Here is a 19,247-nt window from a genome sequence, read left to right as displayed (position 1 = left end):
TTCAGTTTACTCCCCTAACCCTGGTGCCGCAACTGTGCCTGGCACATAGTAGATGTTCAGTATTTGCTGAACAAATGTAGCAGGCTCATGGAAAACATTTGGTTGAGAGGCTATAACTTTAATACATTTTATATATACCTTAATTGTATTTATATTTTTTCTCTGACAAAGTTAAATCAATAGCATCAGTGTGTTGACATGTGGAGGATCATTTTACCTTTTTTCCTTTTTCATCTTTCAGCAGGTATTTGTGTACTTCCCTACTCTATATGTACGATGAATAATATGCAGATTAGTTAAATGTCTGCCCTCCAAATAGTTTCTAATCTAGTTAAGAACATAATCTTTTGAAAGTATATTCTCCCAGAGTTTCTTGTGGAATTACTTTGTCATTAAAATAATTGAAATGAAACTATTTTTGATATAAAGTACTGTATACTTTTTGATGACTTTTGTATTCTTAATCTTTGCAGATTTTCCAGATTTTACAGTCCCAGCCAGATGCAGCACATCAAATATCTCAACAAGTGGGCTGGCAAGACACTTTAGTTAGTCTTTTTTTAAAACCAAATTTTGAAAATGGAAATACTCTTCATAAGCACAGTAGGCCTGTTTTAATGAAAGACAATGATAAAAACATATCAGCGGAAGATATCAAGAGGAACTTTGATGAAAAGACAGATGACGAAAAAATCAACTCTTTTGTCTCAGCTCATGTGTCTTCAGATCAGTGGAGTTTGGAAGACAGACACTCTCTAGACTCAAACACACCATTATTTCAGGAAGATAACTCTGTGGGAGAATTGTCTTTCAAATCAGAGAATCAAGAAGAATTCTGGCATAAAAACCCTTCACATCTGAGTTTAGATCTCAGTGGAATTGATTCATGTGAACTGAGTGATAGTGGAAGTCAGATGCCAGACAGCCCGCCCAGCACCCCATCCCCAATAGAGTCTATGAAAACATTTTCTGTGCAGTCTGACAAAGAAAGTAGTGTCCCAAATGATGTGGGCTTTAGTGATGACTTATCTTTACTTGAAAGCCAAGAGGTAAAATTCCTTATTTGTTCAAATGCAGTTCTTATTTTTGTATGTCTCACCTTAGAAATGTGTAATTGTTAACAGTTTCATATTATATTCATATTCTAAGTCTCATGATCTAAGATATTAGAAACTCACCCAACTGTATCTTGAGAGCAAAACCAGTGTCTTAGTTATCCTTGTAATGCATCACTAGTGCCTTCCTAATAAAGTTCCAGGTTCATCCAGACACCTTAAAAATAACATTAAATGATTACAGTCAAAGTACCTGATGGGTTCTTATTATGTGCTTTTAACATCTCCTCCCTCCAATAATTTCATATTACTGTATCTTTTTTATAGAGATGTGAGGAGGAGCTTCTTCAGTTATTGACAAATATTTTAAACTGTGTAATGTGTAAGGGACTAGAAAAGTCCGATGATGATACTTGGATTGAACGGGGACAAGTGTTTTCGGCACTAACTAAACCAGGAATATCCAGTGAGCTACTTCGACCATCAGAGGAAATTAAACTAATGTAAGCATTCAGTTGGTGATATCCCCTCTCCTTTTGGAGTGGGGAGAATTCTAAAATAATATTTGTTGTTGAACACTTATTCAATATTCAGTGGGGGTAGAGAGAGAGTAAAGGAGAAGCTTTTTGCTTAGTACTGTTCCCTGTCTGTTGCCATTCTAGTGGGATCTAGAGAGAAATCCAAAACTGTCTCTGATGTGAGGAGATTTAAGTCTTGCATTAATTTGGATTTTATGTGATTGTATATTCCTTTTTAAAATTTTTTTCTGTGGTGTCTAAGCACTGGTGCATTGTGTTGTACAACCTTGTCCAAATTTGAGTGTTTTTGTGCTAAAGAAAGGCAGTACTATTTTCATGAAAATCACTTCTCTAAAGCTTTGAGTTCCCTGCATATGATAAAACACTGCAACAACAGCACACTAGAAGAGAATTATTCTCTTCTTTTTCCACAGGGCTAGACCCTCTGTAAGGTATAGGCTTTCTTCCTTAATGTTTCCAATTTCAGTTTTAAGAAACTTTTAAATATCTCATGGAGACTGGAATGTGAATTATTTTCATAGTTTTTTTAAGGTCAAGTCAAAACAGTTAACTTTACTTTGCCTTTTAGTATTAGGTATATTAAGGGTAGATACTCCAAGGATTAAAAGTTGCTTCTTTGTTATTAAATTCCATCCACAATGTCTTATGACACCTGCCAGTGATAGTGTATCTTTGGAGATATACTCCTGTTAGTAAATAAATGGGTTTGTTGTTGCTTTTTTTTTTAATGACCTGCTATTTTTAAAAATTTAAAATGTTTTTAAGAGGACTTTGTTTTATACTTAGTTTGCTACAGAAGATGTTAGAATGGGCAGTCACAGAAAACAGAGAAGCAAAAATTAATCCAGTAACTGCTGAAAATGCTTTCCGACTCATGCTGATCATACAGGACTTCCTGCAGTCAGAGGGACTAGTTAATTCAAACATGTGGACTGAGAAGGTGCAGTAATATCTCTTTGAAATTTTTTTTTTCATAGTGAAGAATTTCATTCAAGGAAGGAAATTTTGTACCCCCTCTCTTCAAAGCATTAATGTTTAATCAGATGCAATAAACGTGGATAAGATGTGATAAATAGTCACAGATTTTGTTAGCTATTACTAAGATAATTCTTTTGGCTTTTACCAACCGAACATTGAATTAGTTTTGAAATATTTATGATTTGTATTAAAATTAGGGAAAATTTATCATCAGTGGATTTCAAAACAGAATGTTTTTATTTCTCAATTTTTCCTTTGTGTTAGCTTTTAGAGGACATGGTGCTGCTCCTGGACAGTCTGGCCGCTTGGTATTCTGAGAGTCCAGTGTGGGTAAAACTCTCTCAGATTCAGATCCAGCTGCTTCTAGGATTCATTGGAAGGGGTAATTTGCAGGTTTGTCAGTTCTTTTGCATTATTTTCTCTACTTGCGTGCAACATAGGAACTTGTATAATAACTGAATGACAGTGTGTTTTCAGCATTTTAATTTTTAAAATTATTTTTAAATATCATGACTTAACTCTAGTTTCACTTTTGTGAAATTTGGAAAGAAGCTTGAGAGGCAGCTAATTGATTATTTTTTCCTGCTGTTTATGACTTAGTGTAATTTAAGGTTTCCTTTTAGAGGATTTATACATGGCTCATGTTAGAGGGTGTTACTCACTTTGTCTTTATTTAGCTCTACAGCCTGCGTGGACTGTTTACACATGTAAATAGCAGCTTAGGGCTTGCATTTTTAGGAAAATTATTTTTAAAATTGTTCTTGTCAAAGTCTTTTTCTGTACTTTACTAATCTACTAATTCAGTTTTATGATTTATCTCATTGTTTTCATTCATTAGACACTTACTGAATGCCTACCAAGTGTTAGCATTGTGTTAGGTTTCTGAGATAAAGGTAAATAAAATATGGACCTATGGAATATTTATTACTTCTACTTTAAATTAAAAATTTTAAAGGTTGAAAAAGTTCCATGTGGATTGCAGTCCGTTATCTTTCTATTTACATTGGATGCTTGTGATTATTTGGGTTAGATTAGTCATGACATGTATCCCATGGTTATTTACCCCCTTTTTATTTTCTTTTGATACTGGAATTTTAAGAACTTGGAGGAAGGGGTCAGGGTGGGGATGGTTTCTCATGTATATAAACTTGCTATAATATTGATAAGAACATGAGGAGGTTAAAATAAAAGGTTGCTGTATTTTAAAAAGGCCATGCTTTTCAATAGATTCTTTTTTTTCCCAATCGTAAAAGAAAACATACTCATTTTGGAAAATACACAAAAAATATAAAGAAAAAATAATAAAGAAAATGTCCATCATCCCATAGCCTAAGAGAAAGCAACTGTCAATGTTTTAATATTTTTTCTATGTATGTAATTTTTCAGATGATTGAAGCCATCATATATTTTGATAATTTTATATTTTTTCTTATGATTATTTTAAAATCATTTCCTCATTTCACTAACTTTTTAAATATAGTGGGTTTTTTTGCTTAATCATAAAGGTAGCACATGTTCATTGTAGAAAACGTAGAAAATGTAGAAAAGCTAAACAAGAAAATAGACATTCTGATGTATGGATGGTGGAAGTTTGAATTGTACAGCTTTTAAATACAATTTGAAAATATGTGGACTAAAAACTTAAAAAAATTTATTATACTCTTTGTCTAGTATTTTACTCTAAAACTGTGTCCTGAGGTAATGATCTAAAGTAGTAAACAATCTTTGTGTACATAGATGTTCATTGTAGTATTTTTTTTCCCCTCCATCTGGAAATAGAACGAGGGTAACTTTTTTGCCTTTTTCATTAATATTAGCCTGATGATTGTTAAAGCCTTTGCAGGCAGTATGCCAGGTAGTTACTTATTTTAGATATTAGGACTCTATTTTGTTCCATTCATAGTCACCCTCAGTGTTTTTCTCTTTGGTGAGACTTCCTTAAATAAAATGTCTGTTTTAATTCGTGATGTCAGGTTCAAATACTTTCTGTTTTTCTCTTGCTTTTCTTTATTTTAAAAGTAATAAGATGCAATAATGGGATATAGGGTAAGGGAGAAGGGGGCACTTTATATCATTTGTCCTGCTGTGACATCTTTCTCTAGTCTAGATTAAAGGAGGCCCCTTTTGTGACCTAAATTACCTTTCTATATGTCTAAGGAGTCTAAGGTCAAAGCTTAAGAGTAATATAGAGTATTTCTTTGCCTGAGTTATGCCAGGTTTTTGCCACCCAGGCAAAGGAATATGTATCTCCCTTAGGAACTTTAAGGGTAATTAGATTTCTGATCAAGGACTTATTCTCCTATGTATTGTCCTATATGTATAAAAATGCTTTTGATTCCAAATAACAGAAACATCAATGCAAACTGACTTAGTTAAGAAGATTCATATAGTTGAAAACTTTGGAGTTAAGATGAGTTTAAGGCATGATTCAGTCAAGGCTCCAGTTCCTTTTATTTGCTATTCTCACAGCCTTTCTCTCTGTCATGCATCATCAGCTTGTCTTAAGCTGGCTGCCCTTATTGTTATAGAATGACTACCAACAGCAAATGAAGCTGCATGCTTCCTTATTCATATGTGGAGAAAGAGCATACTTCTTCCTACAGTCATTGGTGGTAGACAGTTCTTCGTGGATCTTTTGTGTTTCTGCATCTCTTGTGAATAACTGGATCCCTTTGTTATATTGTCTCTTTGAGAATACCTGTATAGTGAATAGCTTTGGAAGATAGGGATCATGTCTCCCTCCAGAGCAAAAGGCAGGTTTGTTTACTGCCCAGTACAATAAAGATAATAAATCCCTCCAAGGCAAAGTTTGGGCACACTTACTGCACAGTATGAAAGATTTGGGTTCCTTATGCTTGGGGTTCCTCTGTTACAATGCAGCCACTATGTGTGCAGGCATCATCCAGTCCTGTTCAACTCTCACCATGGAATTGCATTTTGGGGAACAGGGCAAATGCTAACATTATGGCTATTGCTAATGCTGTATAGATCTTTGTCTCTGTTCCAGGAATCTCATTCTTCTGCCAGCATCTATGAAACTATGGTAGGCTAACTTGTTAGCTTGGAGATGAGGAAAACCTGAGCCCTTTCACAGGTCTTACCAGTTATTATATAAGAGTTCTGACCTTACCCTCATTAGGCTATCCCTGTGTAAATCCATGTGACAAGACAATGACATGAGTTGACTGAAAGAAGAGTTGCCTGAACCAGTCACTGCTGAAAGGGGTTGGATATTCTGTTTGGCTTATATCTTTTAGGACCTATTGTTAGAACTAGAGATGGAATCATCTTGCAAACTGTAAGAAGGAGTAGAATGCATGTTGAGGTGATTAATTATGCATGTCAACTTTTCAGTATATTCCAAATTAAATAGGGTGGCTTATATAATTTCTAAAAAATAACTTCAAGAAGAGCCAAAGAACTTTGCAATTATCACTTAGTATCTGGTTTATTTTACTATTTTCCTCTAGGTTTGTGCAATGGCATCAGCTAAGCTAAACACCCTTCTTCAGACCAAAGTGATTGAAAATCAGGATGAAGCATGTTATATTTTAGGGAAGCTGGAGCATGTTCTAAGTCAATCAATCAAGGAACAGACTGAAATATATTCATTTCTGGTTCCCCTTGTCCGTACCCTGGTTTCCAAAATTTATGAGCTTCTCTTCATGAACTTGCACCTGCCTTCTTTACCTTTTACCAATGGCAGCTCTTCATTTTTTGAAGATTTTCAGGAATATTGCAGTTCAAACGAGTGGCAAGTTTACATTGAAAAATACGTAAGTTTTATCTCTTTTGAGTGAGATTTTTGTACTAATTACCATTTTTCTAGGAGCATATATTAAATTTTGTATATATAAATTTTTTATAAGATTGTACCTTATATGAAGCAATATGAAACCCATACATTTTATGATGGTCACCAGCACATGGCACTTTATTGGAAAGATTGTTATGAAGCCTTAATGGTGAATATGCATAAACGAGACCGGGAAGGAGGAGAAAGCAAGCTCAAGTTTCAGGTAAAAATTATTAAATGTTTTTGATACCTAGGTTTTCATGTTGATTTCAAGCATTTAATATTCAAAAGAGATGAATAACAAGTCTGAACTTTGAAAACAGTATTTCTCATTGTTTGTATGAAAAATTATTTCAGAATTAGAAAAAATAACACTGATAAGTAACAACTTAAAAAATAAATATAAAAATGTTTTACACATAGTGATTATGTAAAAAATCTACTAAGCTGAAAGTAGATATCTCTAAGGAGGCTGAGTATATATCAGTGCTTAGAGGGACATTTATAGCATGAAATGCATGTGTTAAAACAGAAGAAAATCTAAAATTAAGAAGTTTGTTCCACCCTGAGAAACTTGAAAAAAGTAATCTGAACTAATCTAAATTAGTTTCTAAATACATTTTTTAAAAGCTGAAAGCAGTGAAATTGAAAGCAGAAAAACAATAGAGAAAATCAGTGAAACCAAAATCTGCTTCTTCAAAATATCAATGAAGTAGATAAATGTCCAGCCAAATTGAGAAAAAAAAAAAGTGAAAAATTACTAATACCAGAAATGAAATGAATATCACAACTGACTCCAGAGACATCAGCATAATAATAAGGGACTACTGTAAACGAATCTGTGCACATAAATAAGAGGACTTAAATGAAATGGATCAATTTCTTGACAAATACAAATATCCAAAACCAATTCAGAAATAAATAGTTAACTTAGGATAGTCCTCTACATATTAAAGAAATCAAATTTATAGTTAAATACCTTCCAAAAACAAAAACTTGAGGCCCATCTCTACAATTGTATTTTTATGCTTATCCAGGATGACTTCCCTAGAATAAGTGGAATTACTGATATGCAGCACTTAACGGTAAATACAGTTATCTTGCCCTCACAGAAGTTCTACCAATTAGTATTCCAACTATCATTTTCTCTGTAACTTCACCCTTAGCTTTTCTAGAGAAACCTAATTTAAGAATGTTCTTGTGTGCTCAAATGTCAAAACTGTGAAACTGATGTTTAATTATCATGGAGCTCTCATGACTTCTGAAGTTTTCTCATCAAAGATCTGTTTTAAATATTTGGCAACACAGTATCCCAAATCATTGATTTCCTACAAATCTAGTAAAAATTACAGTAGCAGTAATGATAATATTTATTTATTGAGTGCTTGCTACTTTTCTTGCACTATATTAAGGACTTTAGATCTTAATCTTTGTGATGACAGTTATTGTCAACATCATCATACAGATAATGGTCCTGAGACTTAGAGAATTAAGTAGCTAAGACTTGTTCCTAGGTCTATCTCCAGCACTTACATTCTTAACCCCACACTGCTGTACTGCCTCTTTAAAGATGTCTTTGAAATCCATGTCTTTAACTGTTTATTTTAATGTAATTCAGTGTTGATTTATTTGAAACAAGTTAAAAGTGTTTTAGTTCCTAATAGTTCCTAATAGATCAATATTAATGTGAGTCAGACAAGATAGTCTTACCACTTGTTTTTCTGAAAAGTTTAAAACTTTAATTTCAGGGCTTAGAGTTACATATCAGTAGAACCTGTTATCAAAGTATATTTTATCTTGAAAACTGGAAAAAGCATGTGAATTCAATTGCTACCTAGGATGCTGTTCAGAGAGTAGCGGTCTAAGTAATGGAATTTTTCTTTTCTTTTTCTTTTTTTGGTGAGGGAGGCAATTAGGTTTACTTATTAATTTTTAGAGGAAGTACTGGGGATTGAACCCAGGACCTTCTGTATGCTAAGCATGTGCTCTACCACTTGAGCTGTATCCTCCCCCTTAAGTGATAGAAGTTTTCATTGTGAGAGATTTGCCCCTATGGATTTCTTTTGTCTTTGACATTGCCTTTCAGTCCATCAATAGTAGTATGAAATGTGGTTACTCTTCCTTTTACTTTATTTAAACTTGAATCTTACTCTAGATGCCTTATTAATCAAAAGATCCCAAAGGAAAATCATTTCACTTGATGGTAGGAGGTTAATAATTCTGAGTTTAAAAATCCTGTGTTGAGACACTTTACATTTTTGAAGTTATTCATGTATTTTAAAAAAATACAAATAGATTATAGCTAGAATTGTATTAAAGAAATAATTCTAGTAGAATAAGAAAATCCTGTTGGTTACCAGCTTCTTTCACTGCATGATTTTATTGGGTCAAATTTTTAAAATTGTGGCACTAAAATTTAAGTATACCTGTAAATATATGATTCAATTCTATTACTTACTGCTGTTTCTTTCAGGAGTTTTTTGTGGAGCCATTTAATCGAAAAGCACGCCAAGAGAACTTGAGGTATAATAATATGCTTAAACAACTTAGCAGTCAACAGTTAGCCACTCTGAGACGCTGGAAGGCAATAAAGCTCTATCTTACGTGTGAAAGGGGACCTTGGGCTGAAAGGTAGGAGTATATCATTTATCAAATACCCTTTTGTTTTTAGAACTCTGATCTAGAACTTTGTGAGCAAATGGCTTCTCGAACCAGTTTTTTTAAAGTTCACTTTGTAAAAGATTGCCTTTAATTAATTTACTTGTCTTTTGTGAATTTTAGGCCTTGTATGTTTAGAGCTTTGTGTGTATGTTTTTCACCATGCAGCTATTTCCTTTATTTTTACCCTGCTATACAGAATTTGTTTTGAATCCATTTACTTCTGTCTTGATGTCTGAGCTAGGATTAGTGATGCTATCAGTATGTTTGAACATTTTACAGTTTATATGCTTGATCCTAAGTCACTTCTGTTTTGCTGAATCACATTATGTGTGTGTGTGTGTGTATTTATGTATGTAAGTATATATATATTTAACAACTTTTTATGGTAGTAAAATACACATAATATAAAATAATATTGTTTTAACCATTTTAGTGTACAATTTAGTGGCTTTAAGTACATTCCTGACTTGTGTAATCATCACCACTGTCTAGCTTTGGAACATTTTCATCACCTGAAAAAGAAACCCTGGACCATTAAGCAGCCATTGGCAACCTCCAGTCGGCTTTCTGTCTCTATGGATTTGCCTGTTCTGAATATTTCATATAAATGAAATCATACGATATGTGGCCTTTTGTGTCCAGCTTCTTTCTTTCACTTAGCATAGTGTTTTCATTATGTTGTAGCATGTAACAGTACTTTCTTTCCTTTTTATGGCCAAATAATATTCCATTGTATGGATAATAACACATTTTGTCTATTCATTCATCAGATGATAGACATTTGAGTTGTTTTCCCTGTGGCTATGTGAATAGTATTGCTGTAAACGTTTATGAACAGTACTTGTTTCAATGCCTGTTTCTCATTCTTTTGGATATATACCTGCAGGTGGAATTGCTGAGTCATATGGTAATTCTGTGTTTAACTTACTAAGAATTGCCAAACTGTTTTTCACAGCAGCTACACCATTTTACATTCCCATCAGCCATGTTTGAGAGTTCCAGTTTCTTCACAACTTTACCACTACTTGTCATTAAAATTTTTTTTATTATGTTCATCCTAGTAGGTGTGAAATAGTATCTTATGATTTTTTTGCATTTCTCTAATGACATTGAACATCTTTTCATGTCCTTTTGGCTATTTGTGTATCTTATTTGGAGAAATATCTATTCAAGTTCTTTGCCCATTTTTAAATTGGATTGTTTGACTTTTTGTGGTTGAATTGTAAGAGTTCTTTTTATTTTCTCAATAATAGACTTATCAGATATATTATTTGTAAATATATAGGTTTTTTTTTCACTGTCTTGATCGTGGTCTTTGGTACATAAAAATTTGAATTTTAAAGTCAGGTTTCTTTTTGTTGTTGTTGCTTGTATTATTGGTATCATATCCAAGAAACAGTCCCAAAACCAAGGTCATGAAGATTTACTCCTGATATTTCTTCTACTAGTTTGAAGTCTTATATTTAGGTCTTTGATCCATTTTCAATTATATTATCTTTACTTATAATAAAATTATTATTTTATTTTGAAAACTGATTTGGAATAAACTCATATAGGTAGTTAAAAAGTTCCCTGTGACAGTGAAAGAGTGAAATATATCAAATTATAAGTCTGAAGATTTATGTTCACATCTTATTTCTGGTGTCTGTAAACACATAGCATCTTAGGCAAATGATTTAGCCTGTGTTAGATTCCTCAGGTATAAACTGTAGCTGTACATACTAACATTGGTTTTCTCTTGGGGTTGTTTGGGTCAAATGAGATAATGAATGTGAATGTTTTTATAAAATAGTGCTAAAAAGTGTAAAGGATCTGATACTTCTTACACTGTTTCAAGCTAATCTTCATAACTTTAAGCTAAATAATTTTGTTTACTTATGAATATTCATAGGAAACAAAATCCAGTCCACTGGAAACTAGCTAATGTAGAAAATTATTCCCGCATGAGACTTAAATTGGTACCGAATTATAACTTCAAAACCCATGATGAAGCTAGTGCTTTGAGAGACAATTTAGGTGAGTTCCAATGGCTGTTTATTTCTTGAAGACAAATGAGGATGTTGGTGGGGGTTGGTTATTGTTTTTATCAATTGTTTCAGAATTATTTGCTCATGAGAAAAGGGTGCTATTTTATAATTGATATTTAAATGGTTGTATATGTTAAATGCAGTTACTTTTGACCTCTAAGGTGACTTCCTGTTTCAATTAATTGCAGTTTTTCAAAGAAAAACATAATTTAAAATCATAAAATTATCCTGTAGTTCATGTGAAGTGTGTTGTCTTGTATCCATTACAGTATGGTTAAACAGTCGTCCTGTTCCTTTAGTGTTTTGCTTACCAAGACTGAGGCTAATGTCAAATACATTTAGAATTCTTAGCAACTCTTTTGTCCTTCCTTTTATGACTTGTTATTTTTACAGAACTCTAGACATTTAGTATCTTAGATGGGCCAATGCCCTTTTCTGGAAAAAAGTGCTTAAAAATACATAACTTAGCAGTATTTCAAAGCAGGCATTAAAGAGTTTCTGCAGTTTTTTAAGAAAGCCCTTCCCTTCTAACCATCTGACTTGACAGCTTTTTCTTTTGAAGAAGAGGTCTGTGAAGTACCCCAAGATATTGACTGTTACATGTATAATGAATTGTAGTTACTTTACCATAGCCAGCATGCATCTTGTGTTCAGTGACTAAGTTACAGATGAAAGGAGTACCCGTTTTTTAATCTTACTTTTAATAACCACCTTAATATATTGGCCAGTACAATAAATGCCATAAAATTAAGAGAGCTGTGATGCCTGCTGTTTAGAATCTTCCATTCCGACGTAAATCAGACACAGTAAGTGAGTTTCCGTAATGCAGAAAATGGCCTTGCCTATGATACAAACACTGACTTGGGGAGTGTCTTACATGGGAGTGGCCAGTTACAGACAGCTTGTCCTCCCTGGTCACATCCTGAGATTGCTGTACTTTCTCTGCCTCTTGAAATTTGACTGTACTCATCACCCAGAAAACACTTTTGGTGGGTGACTTCAGTTTAGTAATATTTAAGGAATAGTGTTCTCTGTATTTTCTTCATTTTTGCCAGGAAGCCTCACTCAGGAAATTCTCCTTTCTTCTTCCACTCCTTCCTCACCCCTCTACACAGATACAATTTTATGTTTCTTCTTCTTGGTCTCTGTAGTTTTAAGTCCGGGAAAACTAGTGTCCTGTCTTTTTTTTTTTTCCATTTCTGTTTTTCTCTTTACCCAGTGTTCAAAATTACCCCAAGTATAATAGTGACAATAAAATTGTACAGAAGAAAAAAATCATGTATTTCAAAATGAAATTAGAAATAGTATAAAACCAGTGGCACCAATCTTTCAAACTCTTTAAAGTTCCCTGAAGTTTACTTCAGAATTAACTGCAAAATGTTTTACCTACTCCATATGTTTGTCTATAAATATTTTCATCAGCTTCCAGAATTCGTGGTGGGTTTTTTTTTCTTATTTTGTTTTGTTTCACTTAACCCAGTACTGCTTTGCCTCCCATTGCAAATGTACAGTAGCTAAACTACAAAGTTAGCCATTATTCCTAACATTTTTGATGGAAAATTCATTGTGAATTCCAAACAAGTGATTTATGAAGTATCTTTTGGAACACACCCACCTATAAATAATGGAATTTAAATGGCCAAAAAGTATATTCTCAAGTGTATCATTAAAAATATTTGGTTTTAGAAAGTTTTTTTGTCCACACTTCTTCACTAGAAATATGCTTCTGATTGCCAAATGCACCAACTTATTTTAATTTAAAAATTTTTATTTTTATTGAAGTACAGTTGCTGTACAATATTATATGTTATAGGTATACAACAGTGATTCATAATTTTTAAAGGTTATACTCCATTTATAGTTATAAAATATTAATTATATTCCCTGTGCTAAACAATACGTCCTTGTAGCTTAATTTATACCTAATAGTATATATTATTATATTATAATATTGCCCCTCCTTTCCTCTCCCTGATAGTAACCACTAGTTTGTTCTCTATATCTGTGAGTCTGCTTTTTTGTTTTATTTACTAATTTGTTGTATTTTTTAGATTCTACGTATAAGTGGTGTCAGTATTTATCTTTCTCTGTCTGACATTTCACTTAATATAATTCCCTCCAAATCCATGAATATTGTTGCAAATGGCAAAATTTCATTCTTTTTTATGAATGTTGCTTACCCTCCTTCTTTTCATACCAATTTTTAGTCTTTTTCCTGGAACCTTTTTTCTTTTTATGAATGAGTAATATTCTATTATATGTATGTGTGTATATACATATATATGTGTGTGTGTGTGTGTATAGATGTACACACACACAGTTTCTTCTTTATCCATTCATCTGTTGATGGACACTTAGGTTGCTTCCGTATCTTGGCAATTGTATGTGCATAAGGCTCCTTTGAACATTGGGGTGCATGTATCTTTTTGAATTAGTGCTTTATTTTTTTTCAGAGGTATACCCAGGAGTGGAATTGCTGGGTCATATGGGTAGTTCTCTTTTTACTTTTTTGAGAAACCTCCATACTGTTTTCCACAGTGGTTGCACCAATTTACATTCCTACCAACAGTGTATGAGGATTCCCTCTTCTTCACATCCTCATCGACATTTGTTACTTAGTTTCTTTTGATGAAAGGCATTCTGACAGGTGTAAGGTGATACCTCATCGTGGTTTTGATTTGCATTTCCTTGATGATTATCAATGTTGAGCATCTTTTCACGTGCCTGTTGGCCATCTGCATTTCCTCTTTGGAAAAATGTGTATTCAGTTTTTCTGCCCATTTTTTAATTGGGTTGTTTGATGTTGAGTGCAACAACTTATTTTTAGTCCTTACACTGCTTCTGTTGTCTGTGAAGCATTGGTAGTTATCCTCCTCCATAAGTGTGTTTTTTTCTTAGCACTGTTGCTTACCCTCCTTTTCATACCAATTTTTAGTCTTTTTCCTGGAACCTTTTTTCTATTCCATTCACCTTTTAAATGACAATGTTCCCAGATCTTTGCCTAGCCACCTTACTTTTTACCTATGGTCTCTATGAAGTGGTGGTGTCTTGGCTTCATCGTGGTATATAAAATATATATTTTTCCTGGGTTCAATACCTAGTAGCTCCATTAAATAAATAAATAAATGTAATTACCCACCCCCACAAAAATAACAACAAAGTATATATTTAATTATGTATATAATGATGCTTTCCCACCTGTATTTCTAATTCTTGCCTGCCTTTTGAACTTGAGACCAAGGTTTCCACTGCCTGTTGGGATACCTCTTCCATGTAACATTTCTGAAACTGAATCCATTATCTTTTCTCATGTGTCTGCTCCTCATCCTAGATGTGGCTTCTCCTGTGTCTTATGTTATAGTTATCATCGCCTCCACTCATTAGTTACTCAAATTTAAATAATTATTATTAACTATAAGCCCATCCTTATCTTATCCCTCTTAATCTCCTACACATAATTGCTCTTTAGGTACAATGTCCTTTTTTTTTTAACAATATCCTTTTAATACTGTCTCTTACATATATTTTAGGTGTTTTTCCTTATTTTTATTCCCTTTGCTATTGCCATGGTTTAGGTTTAGCTAGATTCTGTCTTCTCCCAAACTTGGAATAGTTTTCCCAATGGGCTTCCTTGCCTGCAGTCCTTCCCATCCTCAGTATATTCACCAGAGTTTTAGTTTACACTCTTAAGAGTACTGTTTCATCCATGTACATGAAGTCAGTTTTCAGTTTGTATCAGATTATTGAGTTCCTGCTTTTCAGGTTTATTGCATAATCATGTACTTTGTTTAACTAAATGTTTAACAATAAATTTTTGCTTGCATTAGACCATAGGGGAAAATATGTTCAGTAGAAATAGTTACTTGTTCTAGGGAAAGTATGAGCCAGTAATTCCTAGTATAGGGGAAGATATGATGGAAGCAGATTTATAAATAAGAATGCAGTTGTACATTGGTTACTTCATTTTACATGTCAGAGCAATGATACCGTTTGAGAAACTAAGGGACGTTTTGTTATCTGTATAGTGTTTTGTTGTTTAGCATGAATTATTTTTATTTTCCACAAATGAAATACTTTATTCATAGTTAAATATATAAATTTTTCCAGTCCTGCCTATTAATTATACATATATTTTTATTACAGTTCTTTTGTCACTCAGATAATTGAGAGATGAATGTACAATAATAATAGCTACCATTTATTTTATGTGTGTTGTGATGTATCTCCATTTCACAGTTAAAAAGCATAGATTCAGAGGGGTCATACGGTTAGTAAATGGTAGAACAGAATTTGAATCTAGTTTTACCAATTCACAACCCATGTTCTTTCCACTTTGCTAGCCCTACCTTTTTATATAATGCATCATTCATTACATTTGATGAATATATATGTATCGGAATTATCTGTTAAATTCCCTGTACTCCAGAAAGGAACACTTTGGCCCTTAGTCTGTGTATTATCTTGCAGTTAAAGATAATTTGTCACACTGTTTCTAAATATTTCTTTAGTACAAATGCACAGTAAAAATAATTCTGTTGAATTAATGTACTGAAAATAATTTTCTTTCAATTAGTTATTGGTATCCTTTAGCAGTAAATGTGATTAAAGAGATTACTTGGCCTATTTCTGAACCATAAATAATACCATCATTAAAAATAGATACCATATTTTTGAGACAATTCCTTTTATTATGTGTAAAAAGTCACAGTGAAACAGCATAGATTACTCTAAATCATGTATTAAAACTTTTCTGTAGTAAATTGCTTTTTTAGAAAATTTCAAGTACCTTCTTTATTTGTAATACATACTATTATCGTATAATTGACAATCAGAAATTACAGGACTATGATAATGGGTTTTTTTTACTTTGTGTTTAACAGACATTTTGTGTTTAAACAGGCATCCAGCACTCACAGCCTTCCAGTGATTCATTGCTTTTGGAAGTAGTGAAACAAGTAAAAGTTAGTGATCTGGAGGAAGATAAATTAGATCTTCCTGAAGAGGAAATAACAAGCAGAGTAAATATGTATGTATAAGTACTTGAAAGAATTTCAAATTATTTTATTCTGAGAAATGGGATTGTAAAATTGTGGAATACATTAGCTTGAAATTCTAATACATATATTTCCAGGGACCAGCAGTTAATACTCTGTCTACCAGGTGTTGAGTCTATTAGTGTTAACAAACTATTGAAGAAGGCTTCTTAGAACTCTGTTAATTTGGAGCTAGACTTTGAAATTAGAAAGTATTTTGAGCTGAATGACAATGAAAACGTAATATATCAGACTTATGGGACACAGCCAGTGTTCTGACGTGTTTAGTTGGAAAGTACAGCATGAAATATAAACTCTTTAGTAATAGGAAGAAATTAGAAAAATAAAAGCAGAAATCCATGAAAGAGAAAGTTAAAAAACAGAAAGATCAAAGAAAACAAAAGCTAGCTTTTCAAAAATCAGATAACCAAACAATAAACCTCTAGCCAAACAGCTTAGGAAAGAAAGACAACATAAATTACCAGTACCAGAAATGAAAGAGAAGATAACACTACAAACATTAAAATGATTAACAAGAAATATGTTAAAAAGAAATGACAACTTGATAGGGAGAGTATAGCTTATAGCTCAGTGGCAGAGTGCATACTTAGCATGCACGAGCTCCTGGGTTTAAGACCCAGTACCTCCATTAAAAAAAAACAAAAAACCTAATAATAAATAAATAAACCTAACTACCTCCCCCCACCCAAAAAGAAGAAAAAAAAAAAGAAATGACAACTTTATGCCAGTAAATTTGACAAACTTAATGAAATGGAAAAATTCCTTGAAAAATATAAAAATTACCAAACCTCTCACAGGAAATAATATATAAACTGAATAACTTTAGATATATTTTAAAATTCTGAATTATTTTTTGTTTACTTTTTATTGAAATATAGTTAATTTACAGTGTTATTTAGTTTCTGGTATACAGCATGGTGGTGATTCAGTTATACATACATATTTCTTTTCATATCCTCTTCCATTGTAGTTTATTACAAGATATTGAATATAATTCCCTGTACTATACAGTAGGTCCTTGTTTATTTATTTTATATATAGTATTATGTATCTGCTAATCACAAACTCCTAACTTATCCCTCCCCCCACACCTTCTCCTTTGGTGACTGTAAACTTGTTTTCTATGTTTGTGAGTCTGTTTCTGTTTCGTAAATAAGTTCATTTGTATCATTTTTTTACATTCCACATATAAGTGATATATAATATTTGTCTTTGTCTGACTTACTTCACTTAGTATGATAATCTCTAGGTCCATCCATGTTGCCTCCAATGGTATTATTTCATTCTTATGGCTGAGTAAAAATATATTCACTTTCTTATCTCTCCTTTGTGTTATTATTACTATAAATATTAAACTTTTATTGGTTTTAAACTCAACAATACAGTTTAATATTGTTACTGTTTTATGTACTTGTCTTTTAATCAGTTAAGTGAAAAAAGGAAAACTATATAGTTATGCTTCTCTTTGTATTTGCCTACATAATTACCATACTTATACACCTTATTTCTTGACATACTTTCAGATTGCCATCTGATGCCATTTCCTTTCTACCTGAAAGACTTCCCTTAGTATTTCTTGTAAGGAAAGTCTTTAAGCCACAAATTTTCTCTATCTTTTATTATCTGTGGAGATCTTTATTTTGCTTTCATTTTTGCCTACTTTTAAAAAAACTGAGATATATTTTTTGAAATTGAGATTTATATAACATACAAGGAAATCTTGTACCTTTTGGTGGTCAGTCCCAATTTCCCCACCCCACATCCTCTGGCAATCACTAATTGACTTTCTTTTTCTATGGATTTAACATTTTCAACTTTTCATGTATTTCATACACTAGGTTTCCTTTTATATCTAGCTTTTTTCATTTTCATTCAGTGTAATGTTTCCAGGGTTCATCCATGTAGTAGCATGTAATAGTACTTCATTCTTTTTTTTGGCCGAATAATATTCCATTATATGGGTATACCACTTTTGTTTATCCCTTCATCAGTTGATAGAATTTACATTGTTTCCTTTTTTTTTTTTTGGCTATTATGAATAATACCATAAATTTTTGTGTCAACATATGTTTTCAGTTATCTTGGGTATAAAACTAGGAGTTAATTTTCTGATCATATGGTAATTCTATATTTAACATTTTGAAGAATTATGAAACTATTTTCACAATGACTACACCATTTTACATTCCCCCAAGCAATGTATGACAGTTTTAATAACTCCAAATCTACCCCAACTTTTGTTATTCTATTTTTTTAATTTATTGTATCATCCTAGAAGATATGAGGTGCTATCATGTGATTTTAATTTGCATTTCCCTAATAACTAATGATTCTGAGCAGCTTTTCATGTATTTGTTGGCCATTTATATGTCCTTTTTTTGAGAAATCTCTATTCAAATCCTTTGTTCATTTTTTAATTGGGTTGTCTTTTGGTTATTGAGTTTCAGAGGTTCTTTACATATTTTAGGAACAAATTCTTTATTAGATACAAAATTTGCAAAGATTTTCTTCCATTGAATGGTTTTTTCAATTTGTTGTTGGTATCCTTTGATGCACAAAAGTTTTAAATTTTGATGAAGTTCTGTTTATTTTTTTCTAAGAGTTTAAGATTTTATCTCTTATATTAGGTCTTTGATCTGTTTTGTGTTAAGTTTTTTATACAGTGTGATATAAGGGTCCGTATTAATTCTTTTACATATGATTCTGGTTGTCCCAGCACCATTGCTTTCTCTTTTGAAGGATAGTTTTGCTGTATGTAGAATTCTTATTAAGCAGTTTTTGTCCTTTCAACATTTTGAACATTGAATGTGAATATCATTCCACTACCTTCTGGTTTCCATTGTTTCTCATGAGAAGTGTGTTATTAAATTTTTTATGATGTCCTATTTGTGATAGTTTACTCTATTCCTTTTGTCTTTTGCTTTCACCACCTTGGCTTTTTGTCCGTGTATATTTTTTGTATTTATCCAACTTGGAATTCATTGAGCTTCCTGGATGTCTAAGTTAATTTTTTTCATATTTGAGAAGTTGCCAGCGTTATTTTTTCAAATATGTTTGGACCCTTTTAATCTGTCTCCTTTTCATATTATATTAACTGTATGTGTGTGTGTGTGTATATATATATATATATATATAAA

At 32.4% G+C, this 19,247-nt stretch overlaps 1 protein-coding gene across 5 annotated transcripts in view; it reads left to right on the top strand.

Annotated features, from left to right (window-relative positions):
- NBEAL1 (neurobeachin like 1) overlaps positions 1 to 19,247 on the top strand; it is a 129,177-nt gene that overhangs the window by 67,995 nt on the left and 41,935 nt on the right. For all 5 annotated transcript variants that reach the window (XM_031451969.2, XM_010991745.3, XM_031451968.2 and 2 more), the window contains 9 exons: positions 474 to 1,049; positions 1,383 to 1,558; positions 2,381 to 2,534; positions 2,837 to 2,965; positions 6,043 to 6,348; positions 6,442 to 6,591; positions 8,842 to 8,999; positions 10,921 to 11,045; positions 15,956 to 16,082. In XM_031451969.2, coding sequence (XP_031307829.1) covers positions 474 to 1,049; positions 1,383 to 1,558; positions 2,381 to 2,534; positions 2,837 to 2,965; positions 6,043 to 6,348; positions 6,442 to 6,591; positions 8,842 to 8,999; positions 10,921 to 11,045; positions 15,956 to 16,082 — 1,901 coding nt within the window. The remainder of the gene's footprint in view (positions 1 to 473; positions 1,050 to 1,382; positions 1,559 to 2,380; positions 2,535 to 2,836; positions 2,966 to 6,042; positions 6,349 to 6,441; positions 6,592 to 8,841; positions 9,000 to 10,920; positions 11,046 to 15,955; positions 16,083 to 19,247) is intronic.

Source organism: Camelus dromedarius, chromosome 4 (genome assembly GCF_036321535.1).
Source record: "Camelus dromedarius isolate mCamDro1 chromosome 4, mCamDro1.pat, whole genome shotgun sequence".
Taxonomy (NCBI): Eukaryota; Metazoa; Chordata; class Mammalia; order Artiodactyla; family Camelidae; genus Camelus; species Camelus dromedarius.
The sequence above is the reverse complement of the archived record's forward strand: the minus strand, read 5'-3'. Positions and strand labels throughout refer to the sequence as shown.